This window comes from Ruditapes philippinarum, unplaced genomic scaffold (assembly GCF_026571515.1).
Source record: "Ruditapes philippinarum isolate M1 unplaced genomic scaffold, ASM2657151v2 ctg767_1_1_1_1, whole genome shotgun sequence".
Classification (NCBI taxonomy): Eukaryota; Metazoa; Mollusca; class Bivalvia; order Venerida; family Veneridae; genus Ruditapes; species Ruditapes philippinarum.
Genome location: NW_026866214.1, coordinates 211,295 through 231,284, shown reverse-complemented (window position 1 = coordinate 231,284; position 19,990 = coordinate 211,295). Strand labels below are relative to the sequence as shown.

Sequence of the window (19,990 nt, the reverse complement as noted above, 5' to 3'; positions counted from 1 at the left end):
TATAAATGATATTTTGCGAAAGTAATTTCTTTGAAGGTAAGTAAAGTAAGTATATGTATCTCGAACCAATTCAGCAGAATATATGGAGCACTTATATGCACAAGTTAATTGTAACTTTGACCCCCGCCCCATCACCCCCTCCCCCCTTCACACACAGAACATATATAAACTAATGGGAATATCAGTGCCTTTGATTTTTGGATTTTAAAACCTCTGGTAAAGATCCACCTTTCATGAAAAGTCAGGCAATAAATTTTTTGCACTGTGAGTTAGACGATATGTCCTCGGCTATTTTCCCGCCAAAATAAAACCACGGAAAGTTAAAAATAGAGCTTATTTTCTCCGCCCACCCGCGGACTACACCAGGGATATGGTGCCTGTATTTCAATTAACTTGTCCAGAATACATGGATCACTTATTGAATCAAATGCAAACACTTTTATTGATATCCACCAAAACAAACATGGGTTGTGCCTTTGCATTTATGAATATATAAGTAAGTTATTTGCATTGAAATTCCCGAAAATAGTAGATCCCATGAGAGCTGAGCAGAAAATAATCGCAGATTTAGTTTGATCGAGTTAATAGGAATCAATAGGAAGTGCAACATTCCTCACTTTCTTTAGACGAATTTCCTTAATTATTACCACATATGCAGATCGACGTGTTCATATGGTATAATAAAATGTAACGTTACAAATTGATAAAATATTAATGTAGTAAAATATATTACTGTCAGAATGGTAGGCTTATCTATCACAAACATTTTCATGGCTGTAAGTCCAATCTGAGTGCCCGTCAAACGGTTTAAAAATAGCAACATCTGAAAAAGATTATGTAATATATTACAAGAAGGATTTGAAAAATGTCATACTATTTGGTGCCTGCAAAAAAGGTTAAATTAGTAAAATTTGAAACAGATAGTGCAATATATAAAAAAACATGTTTTTTTTTCTCTCACTAAAAATAGCTTCATTTTGACAGCTGTTAAATAGTTTAACAGTTGCATTCGAAACTAACGGAATAATATACATGTATATGGTATTTTAAGTAGCAATATTACTATTTCAGACACCCGTCCAGAAGAGAACTAGTATCTGAAAAAAAGGAATGAAAGTTGATATTTATGATCCTGAAATAATATCATATTTAATCAATTCTCGTAAAACGCTTAAAAATGAAAAGAGGGCTATATCAAATACAGATTTAACAAACATATTATACTTATACATAGGACAACTAAAATTAATGTCAGACTAACAGCTTTGATTACTTTGATTACTTATAGAAACATCACTTATAGTACGATACTATAATTTTCACTTTCCTTAAAAGTTAAGAAATAGCAACATATGAAAATAGAACCCAACATATATTTAAGATTCTAACCTAAATAGCATTATTTAATCATGATCATGTCCAATGGTTAAGAAATAGCATTATTTTTAAACAGAACCCACATATTATTAAGAATTTTCCTAAAAAGGTATTTTTTATGAGGAAATAGCATAATAGCAGCATATGGAAATGCAACTCAAATTTTTTCCTAAACCAGCATTATTCAATGAGCATGATAAATGGTTGATAAATAGAAGCATATGCAAATAAAATCCAACATATTATTAAGTTTTTTCCTAAAATATCATTATTTAAAATGGTTGAGAGATATATAAATATTTTGAAATAGAACCCGCATACCATTAAGATTTTTCCTAAAATAACATTATGCTATGACCATTAAAATGGTTAAGAAAAATCAACATTTTAGAATAGAGCTCCACATACTATTAAGATTTTTCCTAAAACAGCATTATTCTATGACCATTTAAAATGGTGAAGGAATATCAGCTCAACATATCATAAAGATTTTCCTATAAAACCATTGTTCAAGGAGCATGCCAAATGATTTTACAGACTGCATATTACAACAGATACAATATATCTGATATAGCATTATCATTCAGTTTATAAGGTGCAGATTATATTTTACTAATCTATATGAGGACTTAAGTTTTTTGTCAGTCTATGATAGAAACCATTTTCATTTCTGCTAAAATAGCATACATTTAATAAATAGAAACATCGGAAACACTTCAACCCGTCGGTTGAACATTTAATAATAACGTCGCCGATCATCTCTGTAGGTCATTATTGTCACGAACCGACTTCCAACTGGAACAACAATAACACAGACGACGACAACAACAACAACAACAAAAACTGTTAAAAAACTTACTTGTAATTGTACATCGTTTGATGTTGCCGAGAATCGAATACTGTAAATGTGATCTAAGGGAGAATGTGCCTGAAAATAGAAAAAAATATAAATATTTAAATATCATGACATTTTAGCAATCACAACCATTTGTACGCAGTTTCTTTAATTCAAAAATAATTTTCAAGTGAACTGCATTTTCTTTCAAATTGGCAATTTAAGAAAAGATGTTTTCTTATTCACAAATACTAAACAAAAAATCACCTAAGAATTAGTTTTTTTTCTAGTTACCAGACAAAGTTCAATTATATTAAGTAATGCCTCATATTTTCACCAAAGGGCACAGATATCGGTCATGGCTAAATCGATACAATAATTGTCTCTCCGATGTTACATCTTTAATCAAGATGCTTTAATTGTACTGATCTTTATCAATAAAATGACAGTGCTTAAATAGAAGCAACGCTGTTTCTTATTCCCAATTCTGTAAAATTAAGATAGAGTTAATGCATTCCTCGGAAATGAGACTGCATTATACTGGGACATCGTGGTATTCCTGTGTGACTTAAAAATAATTGTCAGAAATATCTAATTATCATAATGTCTCAAATAGATATATCTTTTTTTAACAGCTAAATCGTATTGGAAAATGTTTCAAATACTAGGAATATACATGTTTATCCGATAAAATAATTTGCAAAACTATATCTAAGTATAGATACAATTCCATCATGGTTTGTTGCTTATTTGTGATACACAGTTTAGATGAATCGTGCATTTCTTATAATGCTTTGCATGCATTATCACACACTCTTGCACTGGCTTTTATGAAAGTAAATGTATTGAAATCAACGATCGCGAGGACAAAAAAAAACCAACAATATTACAATTACAATTTTTTCAACACCTTTAACGTCAGTTTATAAATTTTTACAATTACTGAACTCAAATAATAAATATGAATTAATTCAGTTATCCAAATTTGTTAAAGGAGAAACACACTGTTAAATGTTGAGCGTTAAACATCATAACAGCTCATTCTCCTTTTCGTATGTCTTTACTTTTTTTAGTTCGTAGTGTACATATTATCATTTATTTTCTTGTTACTAGATAAATTAAGATTAATAATTTTGAAAAAGATGTCATGATTGCAATAACCATTATATTGACGTTATGCTTGTATATATTATTGTATTATAGATGATGTACTATGTACAAATCTTAATAAAGTATCTGTTCTGTTTTGTTCTGTTCTGTTAATTATTTTGCAACAGTTCTATTTAACAAAAAAAAATAAAAATAAAAATTAAATAAAAATAAAACAATAGCAATATTTTAACCCTATGTCTGGAAATATTAACATTAAGCCGGATCGCCTACGACTGCAAAATCGACAGTTCTTTTTCACCAAGGGAATGACCGATAGTTCACAATAAAATAATGCTTTGCCCCTTGAGAGGTTTTAATAACTTACTTTATGCATTCATAAACAATGTCCGTCGATAGATTACTTGTAGTTGGGCTTAATATCATTTTCTGCTTGAGGGTAAACAACTTTTTTGTATCAATGAAACAAACAAAAAAATACATTCATAATTTGAATTAATGTGATTTGACTGTCTAGTGAATTTTTATAATCATTTCGATTCTTCTTGTTTGTCCATAGGAGATGAAAGTACATGTATCTATTCATCGTCTAGGAATGATAATTTGTGGCACTGTATAACAGAGTAGTAATCAAAATCAATATATATACATATTTCTAATACAGTTAAATTCTAATGATAAAAATAAGATTTAACAAATGACGCAAGTCAATACATGTTATGGCATAGTAATTGAAAACAACAGCAACACAATACGAAGAAAACCTAATTATTCAATTAACATTTTTAAAGTACACTATCAAAAACTATAACAAATTTCTTTTCAAAGAATACATCTTCTTTGATAATATATAATTTAGTAATATTCTCATTTATTTAGATTATTGTATGAGCAGATGATCAAATCTCTTTAAAAGAGTGTTTATTAACTGTTAGAGACGTCAAGTCATGTAATAAAAAGCACGTTCCGCCCCTTATATTATTTCATCTTGTAATTTTATAGTTACATCATTTATTTTTGAATTTACATATTACCTATATACTAACTGAATGATTATACCAAAAGTATCACTTTCAAAGAATATAATTTTTTAATCAAACAACAATTTCCCTTATTCAGACCAAAAGATACTACAAAAGAACGAAGTCAAAGTCAAAGCACAAAGACACTTCTAAAAGCCAAATGAAAACTGATTTTGCCAAGAAAAAGACAAATAATCATTTAACCTGTGTGCTCGTAATTGTCCCATAAAAAGATAATTTTGCATTTATTAACACTAAAGGGGCAATATGGTTTATGCAATTAACATGTACATATCATTAAACCAGCCTTTCCACTTTCCCTTTCATTTCCTTCTTTTATATTTACATACATTAAAAGTAACACAAATGTGCTAGAGACAACATAAAGTAAATACATGTATACAATTTTTCACTTATTCACTGTTTACAAATTTTTTCTCAAAGAAATTATATAATCAGTCGTAATGTGCAATAATATATTCGCTGTTAGATAAATTTTGCTTCCAGAAGTTAAACAGAAGTTACAGCCGTTAGATGAAACTATAAAGTATATATAAACATTATTTACTTACATAAATATTTGTGAATCCTATTTACAATATTTCTAAGATAAATCAATTATGCATCAACTTTTATTGAAAGATGTTCACATGATTTCGATGATACATCCGTTTAGGCTTTTATCGTAATGCAAGAGAAATCAGGACACACTTTCTTTCAATACACTTTTTACATCATTAATTTGAAATTAAGATTTACTTTCCAGAACACAAATGACTTGATGCGAGGATACAAGGTAAAAGTATAATGTAGAATAAGACATTAACTTTAACAACGCTAAATATTTTGAATGAACTTGTCTATCTTGCAATTTTGACATCATGTTTAAGAAATATTTTTTTCAAATAATGCAGTGACTGAATTACGAATAGTTATGCCTGTGATCAGACGGTTTAGTTTATACAAATTCATTTTGGTTCGATTGTGTTGGAAGCTATAAGCTTATTGAAACACTCTCGAATCCGTTCCTGGGACCAACCAGTACTAAGCAATAAGTGTAAAGTTTCTAGCTCAAGGAAACAACGGCTTGCCCCTAACAGGGTTTGAACCCACAGCAATTCTTAATAGCGTTAACCACTTGGCCACCCCGCCACACAGACGGGTTGACCATGCTGACTGTTCTTGGTCTGCATTGGTCGTTTATTCGGTTTACTTACCTTTTACAGTTTAATTGCATAATGTTTTCTGTTGACGAAGCCCATTTATACTAATTATTTTCTTAAATTTTGTAATAATTTAACATTCCCTTACACATATATCGCAAGAATCAGCGTTTATATCATTTAAAAATAATAAACGATCATTTACAAACGACATGTAGTACGTAAATCAACAATTTGCAATTCTCTCATAGTGCGAGAAAGATTAGTTTAGTTAAATTAGTTGGTATATCAAAAATATTTATTTTTCATTTCAAACACTATGAAACAAAAACCCATAAATATTCATTTAACATTTTATAAGAAGACTACCAACAACTACTTACCTAAGTTGAAAACATTTTTTTAATATAATACAAGTACATCTTTAAAATATATATTGGTAAAATTCTCATTTACTTAGTCTTGTATGAGCAAAAGAATGAATCTGCCTGAAAGAATTTTTATTAACTGTTAGAGACGTAAAGTCATGATAATAATAAACAGTTTCACGCCCCTTACATTATTTCAACTTTTAACTTTATGGTACAGTACTAATTCTTGAATTACATATTACGTGTAATAACTGAATAATTACACCAAAAGTATCGCTTTCAAAGAATATAACACTAAAATAAAACAACAATTTTCTTTATTGAGATAAAAAAGATTTACACAAGAACAAAATCGAAATCAAACAGCGTGCAGAGCCAAAGAACGTCCTTTTCCAACAAAAAACAGACAACTTTTCCTGTTATCACGTAATTATAATTTTAGTAGATAATTACATATTTATCATTATATCAAAGGCGAAATATTGTACATGTATATTCATTCGCCTCTAAGAAGTTACAGCCGTTAGGTGAAGGTATAACATATAAATAACAATTCTAACTTATATAAATATTTATAAATTGTGTATGCAATATTTCCTAAGATAAATGAATTACGCACCAGACGGTGTTAAAAGATGTTAATAAATTTTAGGGTTATCATAATACAAGAGAAACCAAACTAAAATATTCCTAAAATACTCTTCTTTCTTTGCTATAAAAAAATGAAATTAAATATTTTCTTGCTGAAAATAAGTGACTTGACACAATAAAAGTATTTTGTGGAATAAGTCATCAACTTAGATTTCTTAAATGGACTCTTTCTATCTGGACAAAACCTTGCATCATATTTAGGAAGAATTTTAAAAATAATGAGTGACTGAATAATAAACCATGCTTGCCTTACCATGGTCAGATGGCACGGACGTGCTGGCTGATCTTGGTCTGCAGTTGCCATTAGGTCAGACTTTAAAACCAAAATTTGCATCTTTTAGTCAATTGCTCTAAGTATACCTTTATTTACAATTAAAAAAAATCAACAACAACAATATTACCTTGACATTGCTGATTGTAGCATGATCAGTTTGCTCCAGAAGTATCTTTTTTTAAATTTTCGGTGAAATGATATTCCCGCACATGTAATAACCTTTTTAATTAACAATAAGACCGTCTTGCAACGATTTGGACAACAAGATAAGATATAATACTTTAAATTAATGAAGTTTTCTCAATTATAAAATCACTCTTTAAAACAATACAACCACTTGAACAAATTAACTTAAGTAAATGCTTACAATTTAGAGTATTTGTAATGCTTTGCTATCGTTTCTTGTACTATGATGATAATTTTCATTTACTTATCTTCAGAAATTAAGGTAGTGATTTTGTGCAGATGTCAGATATTGATAGCAAGTAAAAAAGTTGCCAAAATATAATCGCAAAGCATTGCATAACCTAGCACTGCACAGTCTCATGAAGTAGGAAAATACTCATAGACGTATAAATACAGTTTCAGAAATACTCTATGATATGCCACTGTATTTCAAAGAGGAAAAAATAGAAACCCCAGTTAAAGATGTTGTCAGTAAAACTCAATTTTGAGTTTACATCTTTACATGACATTCACATCGTTTCCAATAAGATATGAATATTTTAAATGAGATACATTCCAATAGGAACTATTTTGTACGTGATATCAGAGAAATTTGGCTTGTATATCTTTCAGTTTACCTCGAGAACTTGTGGTGCTAATTATTTGAAACAATAATAAGCTTGTAAGATTGCCGACATATTCCGAACCAATGAAATGGGTGGAGTGGATCAGGTAACAGCCGTTATCTCAATCAATTTGATGACCCGAGAAATGATCTATGTAAAATCTATCAAACCATCCGGACTAGAATTGTAGTTTCTTATTTCTCTGACGAATTCTTCGTGTGATAACTGTGTTATTTTATTTTGAGTGCTAAAAATGATATAGTTTTATTTTAAAGATACCATCGATTGAAAGTTTTTTTATCACTTAAATAGCATGATACATTTTGATAAAGATCCAACTCTTCTTAGTCCTACCCCTCAGAGATGATACAACTTGCTTTCCCAATGTTCAAATCCCCGTCACACACCTGTTTTGAACCAATTTCACTTACGTTAAATCATATAAAGTAGTTAGTGGACTAAAAATAAAATAACATTTTTGCAGTTAAAATTTTTATGTTCAAATTTGATCGTACAGGGAACACATTTGTAAATGGAAGCACAATGTTAATTTTGAAAAGCAAATATTTGAACCAACTTTTTGTTGTGCCGTTTCAATGCCAAGCTCATCTGGAAACTGTTTCAAAAACATTTTCTTGCGTATGTTTTCATTTGATTCAATTATTTCTGACAAATGTATTCAGGTATTAACGATTTTGATTAGCCACCTAAATACGTTTACAGGGTTATTATTTACACGTTTTTATTACTGTGAAGTGATATATGAATTAATAGCTATCCTTATAACTGAGCTTGGATATAGCAACTCTTAAATCGGTCTTTTATATAATATTTGCTTTATATCTCAGAAAAGTGACTTAATATTTCCTATTAATTAAAAACTAATTTTAAAAACAACTCCTGATTTCAAAATATTTTGGATACTTCATTCATTTTTTAGAAATTACTCATTTCTTCAATTGTTATAACTGACTTTAATTAGAAATAAAAAAAATGTTACTTCTTTAAATTAACTTGTTACCGGCCATTTATAAAAAAGTTTAGTTTTCTTACAAAGAAATATGCATGTTAGCTATTTTTTTTGATACCACAGTATCTGACATTGACAAATAAATGTTTTATGCTATAATTAATATGTGTTTTGTATACGATGTTTAATTTAGAAATAATAGAAGATGAAATATTTGACTTGCTAAAATATGCAAAGCCGTATGATCAGCATCATGCTTTGATACAAAGACGATAATACATTTCTGTAGGGAGGATGCCCATCGTACGTTTAGATCATATAAATATGTTTGTGTATTTTTCCTTATAATAAATTGTTTTAAGTATCATACTTAACGTAACATTTTTAAATATATCAATTGCCGACCAGGTTCACGATCTTTTAAGTCACAAATTATGACGTGAACAGCGGTAATTTCAAATACTTTGATAGTCTGTCACATGTTTATATATAAGTGAGAATATAGTAAGAAAAACATATGTAAAGTGATTAATCAAATCTACTGGAAAAATATTTTAACAGCCAATTTCACTGTTGGACTTTGAGAGATGATTGCTTTTTGATTTTTTGATAGTACTTTGTTACTGAGAATCATCGATAGGGTAAGAGTATTTATTACCTTAAATAACCACACCGAAAGTATTATTTTATCGTTTTAACAGTTGAAATCAAAGACTTTAGTACATTTATTGAACCTAATGTTGTAATACACCGGGTAGTAAGAACATAATTATGAAGATATAAAAAGTCTATTTGTAAGGACCTAATCTGAAGCAAGCCAAAATTTGGACAGGAAGAAAAAAAGAGAAAGGCAAAAGATTTTTTTGTTAAAACCTGTTGCTTTGTGTTATAACACAAATCATATGGAAACTAATTTCTATGACATTTCTTGAGTTTTTAAGTAATATCAACATATGATATCAGTATTGGCGTAATGGTAGGCAATCTGAAGTCAAAAATATTTACATGGATATCATTGATACGATCGGTTTTAAGTAAAATCAACCAAAGTAAATTTACATAACTCATTTTGCAATGAGGGTAGTATTAGCTCTCTTAGATATCATGTTATCGTTATGTTATCATTATGTAATTTATGTTATTTCTTTGATGAAAATCTCAAAAAATGAGTTTTTAATGACTTGATAATTTATTATGAGTAAGCTCAAATGATTACATAAAATTTCAGATGATATATCTGTCCGGTAAAAAAACAGGAGAGGACGCAAGGGAAAAGCACGGACCGGAACCATTATAAACAATTCAATAAAGAAAATCAAAGACACATTCAAAGACTCTAAAGAACTCACTTTAATTTTTTTTGTGTGTGTTTTGTTTGGTTTAAAGACACCGAAACAGAAAATATTAATTTGGCTAACCTCGGGTGTTGCAAACTCAAAGCAACACCAGGGGTCAAAACCAACTCACCAGCTGGAGCTAAGAGATGCATAGACTCTAGTAATTCGGACCAATTTAGTTGCTTCTTTCGATCAGGCAGGGATAAATGGTGCTTGGTTCTGATTTATGAATTATTGTTCAAACAATACGTTTTTTTTCACACAAATTAATTATGCGTAAAGGATGCTTTAAATTATAAATACCTTTCTCACAGAATCTTGGTAGGACTGATAGAAATCATGTTATTTTCTTTTTCTTTTCTTTGAACAAGCAGACTTAAAGACCCTGATACCCCGAAAGTGATTGATGTGCTTTATTTCCCTGTCGGTATTAACAAAAAAGATACATTTTTATTTCCGTTTAGGTGCTTAAACAATCACAAGTACTGGTGAATCTCAATTACCATTATACTAGTTGTAATGAAAGTATTATTTCATCATAAAATGATTTATAAAACAAAGAACGAAACACTTCCACGTCGGCAAATCGACATGACCGGCACGGTCAATTAGTGCTATTGCATTGTTTTTATGATTGACCGCCCAATGAGTAACGAATAATGATAAAAAGCTTCATTAATTGAAAAAAAATCAACATTATACAGACTTGTTTCATTGTATTTTGTTGTCAAAATTAACACATTTTGAATATTTGATACAATCATATTTGACAAATAAACCAAAGTATTTAAATAATATGATAATCCAGCAACAAATGTATAATAAATAATTTCATTGTGTTAACTTGTTCTACAGGTGTGATAGGAGCATTAGTACAAATCGTTAAACATGTATATCACTCAGCAAGTAACGTGTTCATATACTCTTAAATTAAAGACCATATTCCATCGCAAGAATATATTACTTGAATCAAGTTGAATAATGACTGTTAAACCGTTTCATTATTGTACCAATTGATCGAATTCATGATGTTGTAAGAATGCGTTTCCTTCTTGGATAAAGATAGTTGTATAACAAAAAAAAAGTGAAAAACACACACACGCTCGCACAAGCAAACCAAATCTCGAAAGAACGGCCAAAATGGTGACAAAATTGCAAATATTCCTGTTTCGATTTGATTGAGCATGTTCATGGAAAGTAGTGGTAAGTGCAAAGCTATTGTCCACACCCCTTAGCACAGGGCTTATGCTAAATCAACATTTAAACAAGATGGTGAAATTATGGACTTAAAAACATCTGCAGATGTTGTGGTTACCGTGTTACCTAAAATGTGACATATTAATTATATTAATAATATTTATTTATTATACTGATGAAATTTATTTCACAATTTTAAAACAACATCATGTCCGTGAAAATCATGAAAAAATTATATCTTTGATTATACACAAATGTATCAGAATCTGAAAAATGATTTTAAAAATGTGAACCTCATTTATATATTAACCGTTATAAAAGGAACTACTTAACTTAAATGTGCTCCTAACGTTTGCCACTTAAGTTCTAGGACTTAGGATGCACTTAGGACTTTCTATGAAACGCAGCACAGGTTCTAAAGACGAAAATATGAACTTCAGTACACAGAAGATACAGTCGTCAATTATCATGTTATAAAACAGCTTTCAATCTTCATAAAAACTTGTTCATTTTGTTTACAATTATAACACAGTTAAGATAAATAGGCATCAAGTTTTGCTGTGATATATTTATATAAGTATAATAGGTTTCTCGGTCAAAACATGACTGGATACAAACAAAAACCGAAACCAAACGCATTTTTTTACTTGGGGACCATACGCCGCTTTTCATGGAATGGCACTTACGTGTCCATTGAAGGTTCCATGATAACAGCCATATGAATACATCTGCGGATGTTTCAAAATTCAAAATTGTGCCATGTTGAATTCTGCTTAAGCCGGTGCTAGGGAGCATTGACGGTAGTTTGCACTTGACAGTCAATGAAACCGAGCCTGCAACATTTTCAATTTTGCCGTGTTGGGCTTTCTTTAGGGATTCTTATTTTCTCTATTACAAAGGAACTGCGAGCAATAGAGATATATTATAATCACATTTGATATTAGAAAAAACAAACTTATAATTACTATAAAAACTCCTTTGAAATTTAAATAAACATCCTTTGAATACACACAGAGAGAATATACTATGTTTTAAACTCTACACACTACACAGATTCACAGTATAATTACATAGTGTCATTAAAAAAAAAAACTTGCATTTTTTTATCAGAATAGACGTTATTAATTTGATAAGCAATAGGGAATGCAGCTTCTAAAACATAGTTTATACATTCATTTATACAAATTAGACTTATTCATGAAGAATTGACTGGATTTCAGTAAATTTCTGCAATAAAAGATTTTACCCAAAGAGAAGCAGAGTATATCTTTATTATTATAATTATTTTGATTATCAAGTAAGTAAACATTGTGGTTTTAGATATAAAAGCATTAATTAACCCTTTAGTCTTTACAATTTTCATTTAATTTCAACTATAGAAATGAAATTATTTAAAATGAAGATGAACGTAATGAAATAACTTGAGCAGCGAATAAGAACTCGTAATACAATAAATGATCACAGTTTTATAACAAAACATAAAAATAAATAAATAATAAACAAATAAATAAATAAATAAATAAATAAAATAAAAATGACCGCAATAAATAATGATAACGATTCATTACTAACATTTCCATAACAATTTGCTACAACTTGTGAGTAAACACAGTTCATATATTATCGATTTTTCACCGATAGGTTCGATTCGAATATATTCTTCAAAAGTATTTCTTTCATACGGTACTAGTGGGTGTGAGAGATGCTTCACCTTTAAGGGCCTCTCATGAATAGACTCAGTTAAATCAAGTCTGTCATTTTCATTTGTTTACTTATGTTTTCATTGCTCTGGAGGAATCTCTACTTTTCCAGATCTTAATCTAAAGTAAAGTTTTATAAAAGAAACCATTAATCAGTTAAGAGACTCTTGAATGTAATTCACACAGAATACTATAAGCCAGTATTTATATACTCGTATACCATTCCCAAAGTACTATCATCTTATATTTATACACAGAATAACCGTCTGTATTATTGTTATTGGAGTTCATATTTACAGTAATAATAACATCCCATGTGGAGACTAATTAGCATATTTTCTTGCAGTTATTTATCAATATCAGTTCATACAAACAAAATTTATTAATTAAGTTTCTAATAGTACAGATACATTAATTGCCGTTTCAGAGTCTACTTGTACTACTTGGGACATTAATTCTTACAGTAATCATGTGGGATAATTAGTCAATCACCTACGGAAAAATTCGAATTTACTTGTGTGTTAGTTAGGTTAGGTGGATCGAATACCGAGATATGACTTAAGCTTTGTTAAAAAAGCAAGCAGAAAAACAAACAAAGTAAACATCACTGATAATCACTGTAATACAACAGTGTAATACAATATCGAAAGAATGTCTTTAATCAGAACAAAAAAGTGTATACTTAATAAGTTCGCATATGTCATGCAGGTAGGTCAACTTACTAAGTTAAACATAAATACATCAACACTTGGCAATTACAAATATGACTTTAAATAAGTACTTTTTAACAATGTATTATTATCCTTCTGCCTCATCTTTGTCTAATTTTCTTACACGTGAGGTAAATGATTCCTCACAGTAAGAGACGTCAATTTTGTTAAAAGAAAAACATAAACAACTTCTTTTGATTTATATCAAATGCTTGGCAGTTCATTTAGCGTTCACCTTTATATTTTGTTGTAACAATAGATATATTTTTCGTACATTTGTTGACTGTGATTATATAACAGATATTACTAAAAAATATCATCAGTGCAACACATGTATTAGAAAGAGAATCGAAACAAGAAGCTATCTAATTTTACGTGGGGCGTATCCGAGTATAGATCAGATTGCCGAGTGTTTTGATGTTCTTTCTCTTTTGTATCATAGGCCAAAACACAAACACGTTCCCTGTTGTCACAATATGAAATAGGAAAAACAAGATCAACAAGGAAGGGCGGCGTTAAATGAACGTAACCCCAACACGATCCTGTAACACAGAACCACCGGCAAGGAGCCCAGCAGGACCCGCAACAAAAACAGGACAGGACACAAGGCAAAGCACGGACGGGGTGATTACAATGTACTTTAAAAAGTATATAAAAGGAAATAATAAAAACCGGCAAGGAAATTATACAGACGATTAATTTGAAGGCCAACAAATGTAAAGGGGTGTAGCGGAAGGGACTACAGGGTCGGCGGGGTGGGGGGGGGGCAAAATTAAAATGAACAAAAACTGGGGGGGGGGGCAAAGGGAAGATACTTACCGTAGAAGAGAAAACATCAAGGTGAGAAACAAAAGTGTCACTATAATAGTATGAAACAACAAAGACATGCATCTAAGGAACACGGATGAAAGTAACCAACGAACAAGCATCTGAGTATGACGCACTGTGCATGTATATGTTAACGATTTAGCTGTGATACGTTTTTCAAAGAAGGTGCCCAAACTATGATACAATATTGAATAAAACTTGAATGTTTTAAGTACAAACACTTTAGTTATACCAACAAGTGTATCAAACAGTTGAAATGAAGAGCATATATTCAAAAACTAATAATTATTGATATTTCTATTATCAAAATTCTCCTTAAAGAAATGCATTTATATGTTTTTGCTTTGAAAGTTCCTGATTTTAATATATGCTTTAATTCTAAAATATTTTAATATACTCCAGAATGATTTAGATATACCTTTTCGTGATATTTTGTAAGTATCATTACTTATAAATGATCACATTATATCAATTGATCAATTGAGAACGTTTTTGAATCAGTAAAGATAAACAGATACCGAACAAACACAAATATTTGAAACTTTATCAACAAGTATCTGAACACATTATTCAAAATGTAAGTGTGTTTATTTAGTTCATTATAATTATACTCAAGTATAATAAAACACTAAGGAAAAATTCATTTCCTATTAGATGCATTGACCAGCGGAATAATTTAGATGAAAACATTGTTCTCAGTGAAAGTGTTTTGACATTTAAAACTTTACTCGACCGGAGCTGGCAAAGTCAAAGATTTAATACAAGTGACATTTTACTGAAGTTATCTTGATAATACTGTATAGGAGGAGCTTACAAGCCATCTTGGCTTAAATGCTCAGAAGAAGGAGAAGGTAAGGTAAAGGTAAAGGCAATAAGTTCAAATTTTCTTGCACAGCTCTTGTTTCTGACGGATATATTTTAAACCTGTAAAATCATTGTAATAAAAGAATGTTTGTTCAGACTTGAGCTTATTGTTATAACAGTTTATTAACGTTTGTAAGTACATGATAAAATTTTACTTTGAAACAGTAATATTTAGATATATACATGTACACACTGAGAGTGACCTGAGTAACCATATTACATAATGTCAGAGTAAATAACCGAAAGAACTTCAAAAAGGCAATATGACTGAGAATATAACCAAAAGATCTCCAAAAATGGGTAAAAAAGTGAATATACTTTAATAAAAATAAGATAAAATTTGTTTGTACATGTTTGACACGTTTAGAAACAACTTACATACTTAAATACAATAACACGGTAACATGCTTAAATACAATAACACGGTACAACTTTATTTTCAAAAGCCAAATAGCAAAAACATTCTTATCTGTATGAAGCTATAAGATTAATATAAATGGAAGAAAACTATATGTTTACATTGAACTACAAGAACAATTTTAAATATTTGCCAAGGCAATTCTTGTAAGGTATTAGAAATAAAAAGCTGTTTTCTGATAATATAATAGACAAAACAGCAAAAAGTGCCCTAAAGTAAGTCAAATATAACATAATATTATCACATCAGTTAAATATTTACTACTTTTCTACAAGCTTTGATCTAGAAACATAATAATGTTTTACATGTTTTAAGTAAAAATCTGCATTTACTCAGAAATCATTTTATGATCAATAGAACTTCACACTACATCTGTCGGTAACTTAAATTATTCGTGGTGCCAAACTACGATGCATCATTTCACTGTTTAGTATCTTTCAAAGTGCAGACTTTGGTTAGAAACGCCAAATAATTGGATTTTTTAACAATATAATGTAATTATATTTCCAGGACGTAACAAAAACGAAAACACATATTCAACATCGATGTCAGGTGCACTGACTGAAAGTAGCATGCACCAAGGTTTCAGATTTTCAGGTTTGTTTTCCCATTAGTTTTGTTTATCTTCTGTTGTTTTTTTCTCTGCTTTTAGTAAAAACGCGACTTCATACTTTTCGTTTTAAAGAATACATTTATGTAAATAAATTAGGAACAAAATAATTTTCAACTATGCCACATAAAACATTTTTTTGCTGTAAATTTTTATAATTATTTTTAGTTCACTGTAACTTTGTTTCCAGATTTTTATGCTTCACAACAGCAGGTGTCAAGTGCTGTGTGGCAGCTGTAAAAAGTTGCCCCGTACTTCACTTCAGTGTTGTTATATTTTTCTGGTCCTTCGGGATCATTGATGCCAGCACTATTAAGTGTTGAGAATTGAGTACCGCTCCTAGGGGGCGTGAGGGATGTTGCACTCATTCATTATCCCTCATGTACAGACTCAATCAAACCGAGTCTGCAATTCTTATGTAATTTTGTTGTGATTAATGCTTCCGAGGGATCACTTTGTTTCCAGATTTTTTTTCTACTGCAGCTGTCGGCAATCTACTATGTGTGTGATGCCAAAAATACGACAAACACTAACAATGTATTGTTCGTGGACGTGCAGATATGTGCATACTCTAGAACAAACGTCAAATAATAGTTAAACATAGATGTCATCGGCACCGTCTCAGGGCTTAGAAACTGGCAAAGCATTATAAATGTTTATGAATTTTAAAGATCACAAATACATTTTAGCATATACGAAAGTAAAAAAGTATTCAGTAACTTTGTTGTCACTCGTGGATCATCCAATTATCTTTACTTATTTTGCACCAAAGAAGCCAAAAAGCATTTACTGAGCTCCAAATTATTTTTATTTGTTTGGTCGTCAGATTTCTGGAGACAATCTCTACTTTTCCAGATATCATGTTTTAGTAAAGTTATAGATAAAAAAAACTCTATAAATCAATAAAGAGACTCTTGAATGTTATTCACAGAATACTATAAGCCAAAATTTATATATACCATTCCCACAGTACTACCATCTTATATTTATTTATACACAGAATAACCGTCTGTAATGTAATTGGCATTCATATTTACAGTAATAATAATAACCCATGATGAGACTAATTAGCATATTTTATTGCAGTTTTATATGGAATATGATGCAAAAACTTGATTATATAGTTTGCATTTACGTGATTTGCACATTGAAATACTGATTTCGCACATTGACCAATAAATTGTTGAAATCCTCTGGGAATATTGTCAGTGCAATACTACATAATGTAGTTTACACGAATATCCGTTCATATATGCACAAACAAAATTTATTTAGACACTTTATTAATATAAACTTTATTAAGCTTTTACAAGTTTTTCGTTATAACAAGTTATATATTAAGTTTCCTTTTAACTTTTATTTTAGGACAGTTACAGTTAGTATTGACCATCATTGCCTTTTTAGAATATTCTTGTATACTTTATCACAATGATATACCATATCGAAAGTATTTCTTTAATCAGAACACAAAATAAAACAGATACTTGATAATTTCGCATAGGTTTTACTATACCATGAAGGTAGACCGACAAAGTTAAACATACATTCAACAGCATTAACTATAGTCAATTACAACATGACTTTAAATAATGACTTTTTAACAATGGATATCAGTTCATACAAACAAAATTTATTAAGTTTCCTTTCAACATAACTAATAGTACAGATACAGTTAGTATTGACCCAAATTGCCGTTTCAGAGTCTACTTGTACTACTTGGGACATTAATTCTTACAATCATTTGTCTCTCATCGATGATTCAGAAAGCATGTGGGATAATTAGTCAATCACTTGCGGAGAAATTCGAAAATGCTTGTGTGTTAGGTTAGGTGGATCGCAAGCCGAGATAAGACATAAGGTTTGTTAAAATCGGCGTAAAAGCAGAATAACAAACACAATAAAACATCATTAATAATCACTGTAATACAATATCGAAAGTATGTCTTTAATCAGAACAAAACAGTGTATTCTTAATAAGTTCGCATATATTTTACTATGTCATGCAGACAGGCCAAGCAACTAAGTTAAAAATTAATGCAATAGCATTCGGCAATTACAGCATGACTTTAAATAATGACTTTTTAACAATGGATCATTATGCTTCTTTCTCATCTTGGTCTAATTTTCTTACACGTGAGGTAAATGATTCCTCACAGTCAGAGATGTCAATTTTGTTTAAAGAAAATCATAAACAACTTTTTTGATTTATAACAAGACAATTCATGCTCGGCAGATCATTAAGCAGTCACCTTAACATTATTTTGTAATATTATGTATATTTTTTCGTACAAGTAAAACTATTTATAACAATACATTTGTTGACTGTGATTATACGTATAACAGATATTCCTACAAAAATATTATCAGTTCAATACATGTAGTAGAAAGAGCATCGAAACAAGAGGCTATCTGATCTTTACGAGGGTATTATTCCCGAGTATAAATCAGATTGCCGAGTGTTTAGACGTTCTTTCTCTTTTCTATCATAGGCAAAAATAAAAACACTTTCCCTGTTGTCACAATTTGAAACCCCAGAAAAAGTAACCAACGAACGAGCATCAAAATATGAAATTTCTATCGCTATCCCCTTTCTCTGTCATAACAATAAGTAAACCCCAGAAAAAAATGAGCCAATCAATGGGTATGCTCTGGAGTGCGGGTAACTAACACCTGCACTCCAGTAAACGCACTGTGCATGTGTATGTAAACGATTTAACTATGACACATTTTCAACAGAAGGTTTAAAAACTATGATATAACATTGAATAACACTTGAATGTTTTAAGTACAAATACTTTAATTATACCCACAAGTGTATTAAACAGTTGAAATTGAGAGCATATACTCAAAAGCTAATAATAATTGATATGTCTATTATCAAAATTCTCATTTAAGAAATGCATTTACATATTTTTTTCTTTGAAAGTGCCTGATTTAATATATTCTTTAATTCTGAAATGTTTTAATATACTTTGAATATATTTTGATATACTCTAACGTAATATTTTGTAAGTATAATTACTTTTAAATGAAAACTTTATCAATTGAAAATGTTTTAAAAACACTACAGATAAACAGATATTGAAGAATTTACCAATTAAAACTCGCATTTGAAACATTGTCCTTTATCAACAAATCCACAAGTATCTCAACACATTATTCAAAATGTAAGTGTGTTTATTTAGTTCATTTGAATTATACTCAAGTATAAGTTCAAAATTTCTTAAACAGCTCTTGTTCCTGTAATGTAGAGACGAATATCTTTTGAACCTGTAAAATCATTGTTATAACAGAATGTTTGTTTCGACCCAAGCTTATTGTCATAATATTATATTAACACTTATAAGTACATGATAAAATATACTATGAAACAATAATGTCTAAATATAACAACTGAGAGTGATCATTACAGAATGTCAGAGAGAATAACAGAAAGAACTTTAAAAAGGCAAACTGACTGAGAATATAACCAAAAGAACACCAAAAAAGTGTGTGTAAAGATTGAATGTATTTCATTAAAAATAGAGCCAACTCACATATTTAAATACAACCACACGGTACAAATATAATTACAAAAGCAAAACAGCCAACACATTATTATTTGTATGAAGCTATAAAATTAGTATAAATAGAAGAAAACAATACGTTTACATTGAACTACAAGAACAATTTCAAATATTTGCCAAGGTTATTCTTGTATGGTATCAAAGGGAGACACAGGCAAAATTTTCATTTCTTCGTTTTCATTTTTTCATTCATTCA

At 29.8% G+C, this 19,990-nt stretch overlaps 1 protein-coding gene across 2 annotated transcripts in view; it reads right to left on the bottom strand.

Moving 5' to 3' along the window:
- Window positions 1-19,990, bottom strand: part of LOC132731738 (uncharacterized) — a 66,728-nt gene that overhangs the window by 859 nt on the left and 45,879 nt on the right. For both annotated transcript variants that reach the window (XM_060717988.1, XM_060717987.1), the window contains exons 2-3: window positions 2,237-2,305; window positions 734-823 (exon numbers count right to left, since the gene is read on the bottom strand). In XM_060717988.1, the coding sequence (XP_060573971.1) occupies window positions 734-823; window positions 2,237-2,305 (159 nt within the window). The remainder of the gene's footprint in view (window positions 1-733; window positions 824-2,236; window positions 2,306-19,990) is intronic.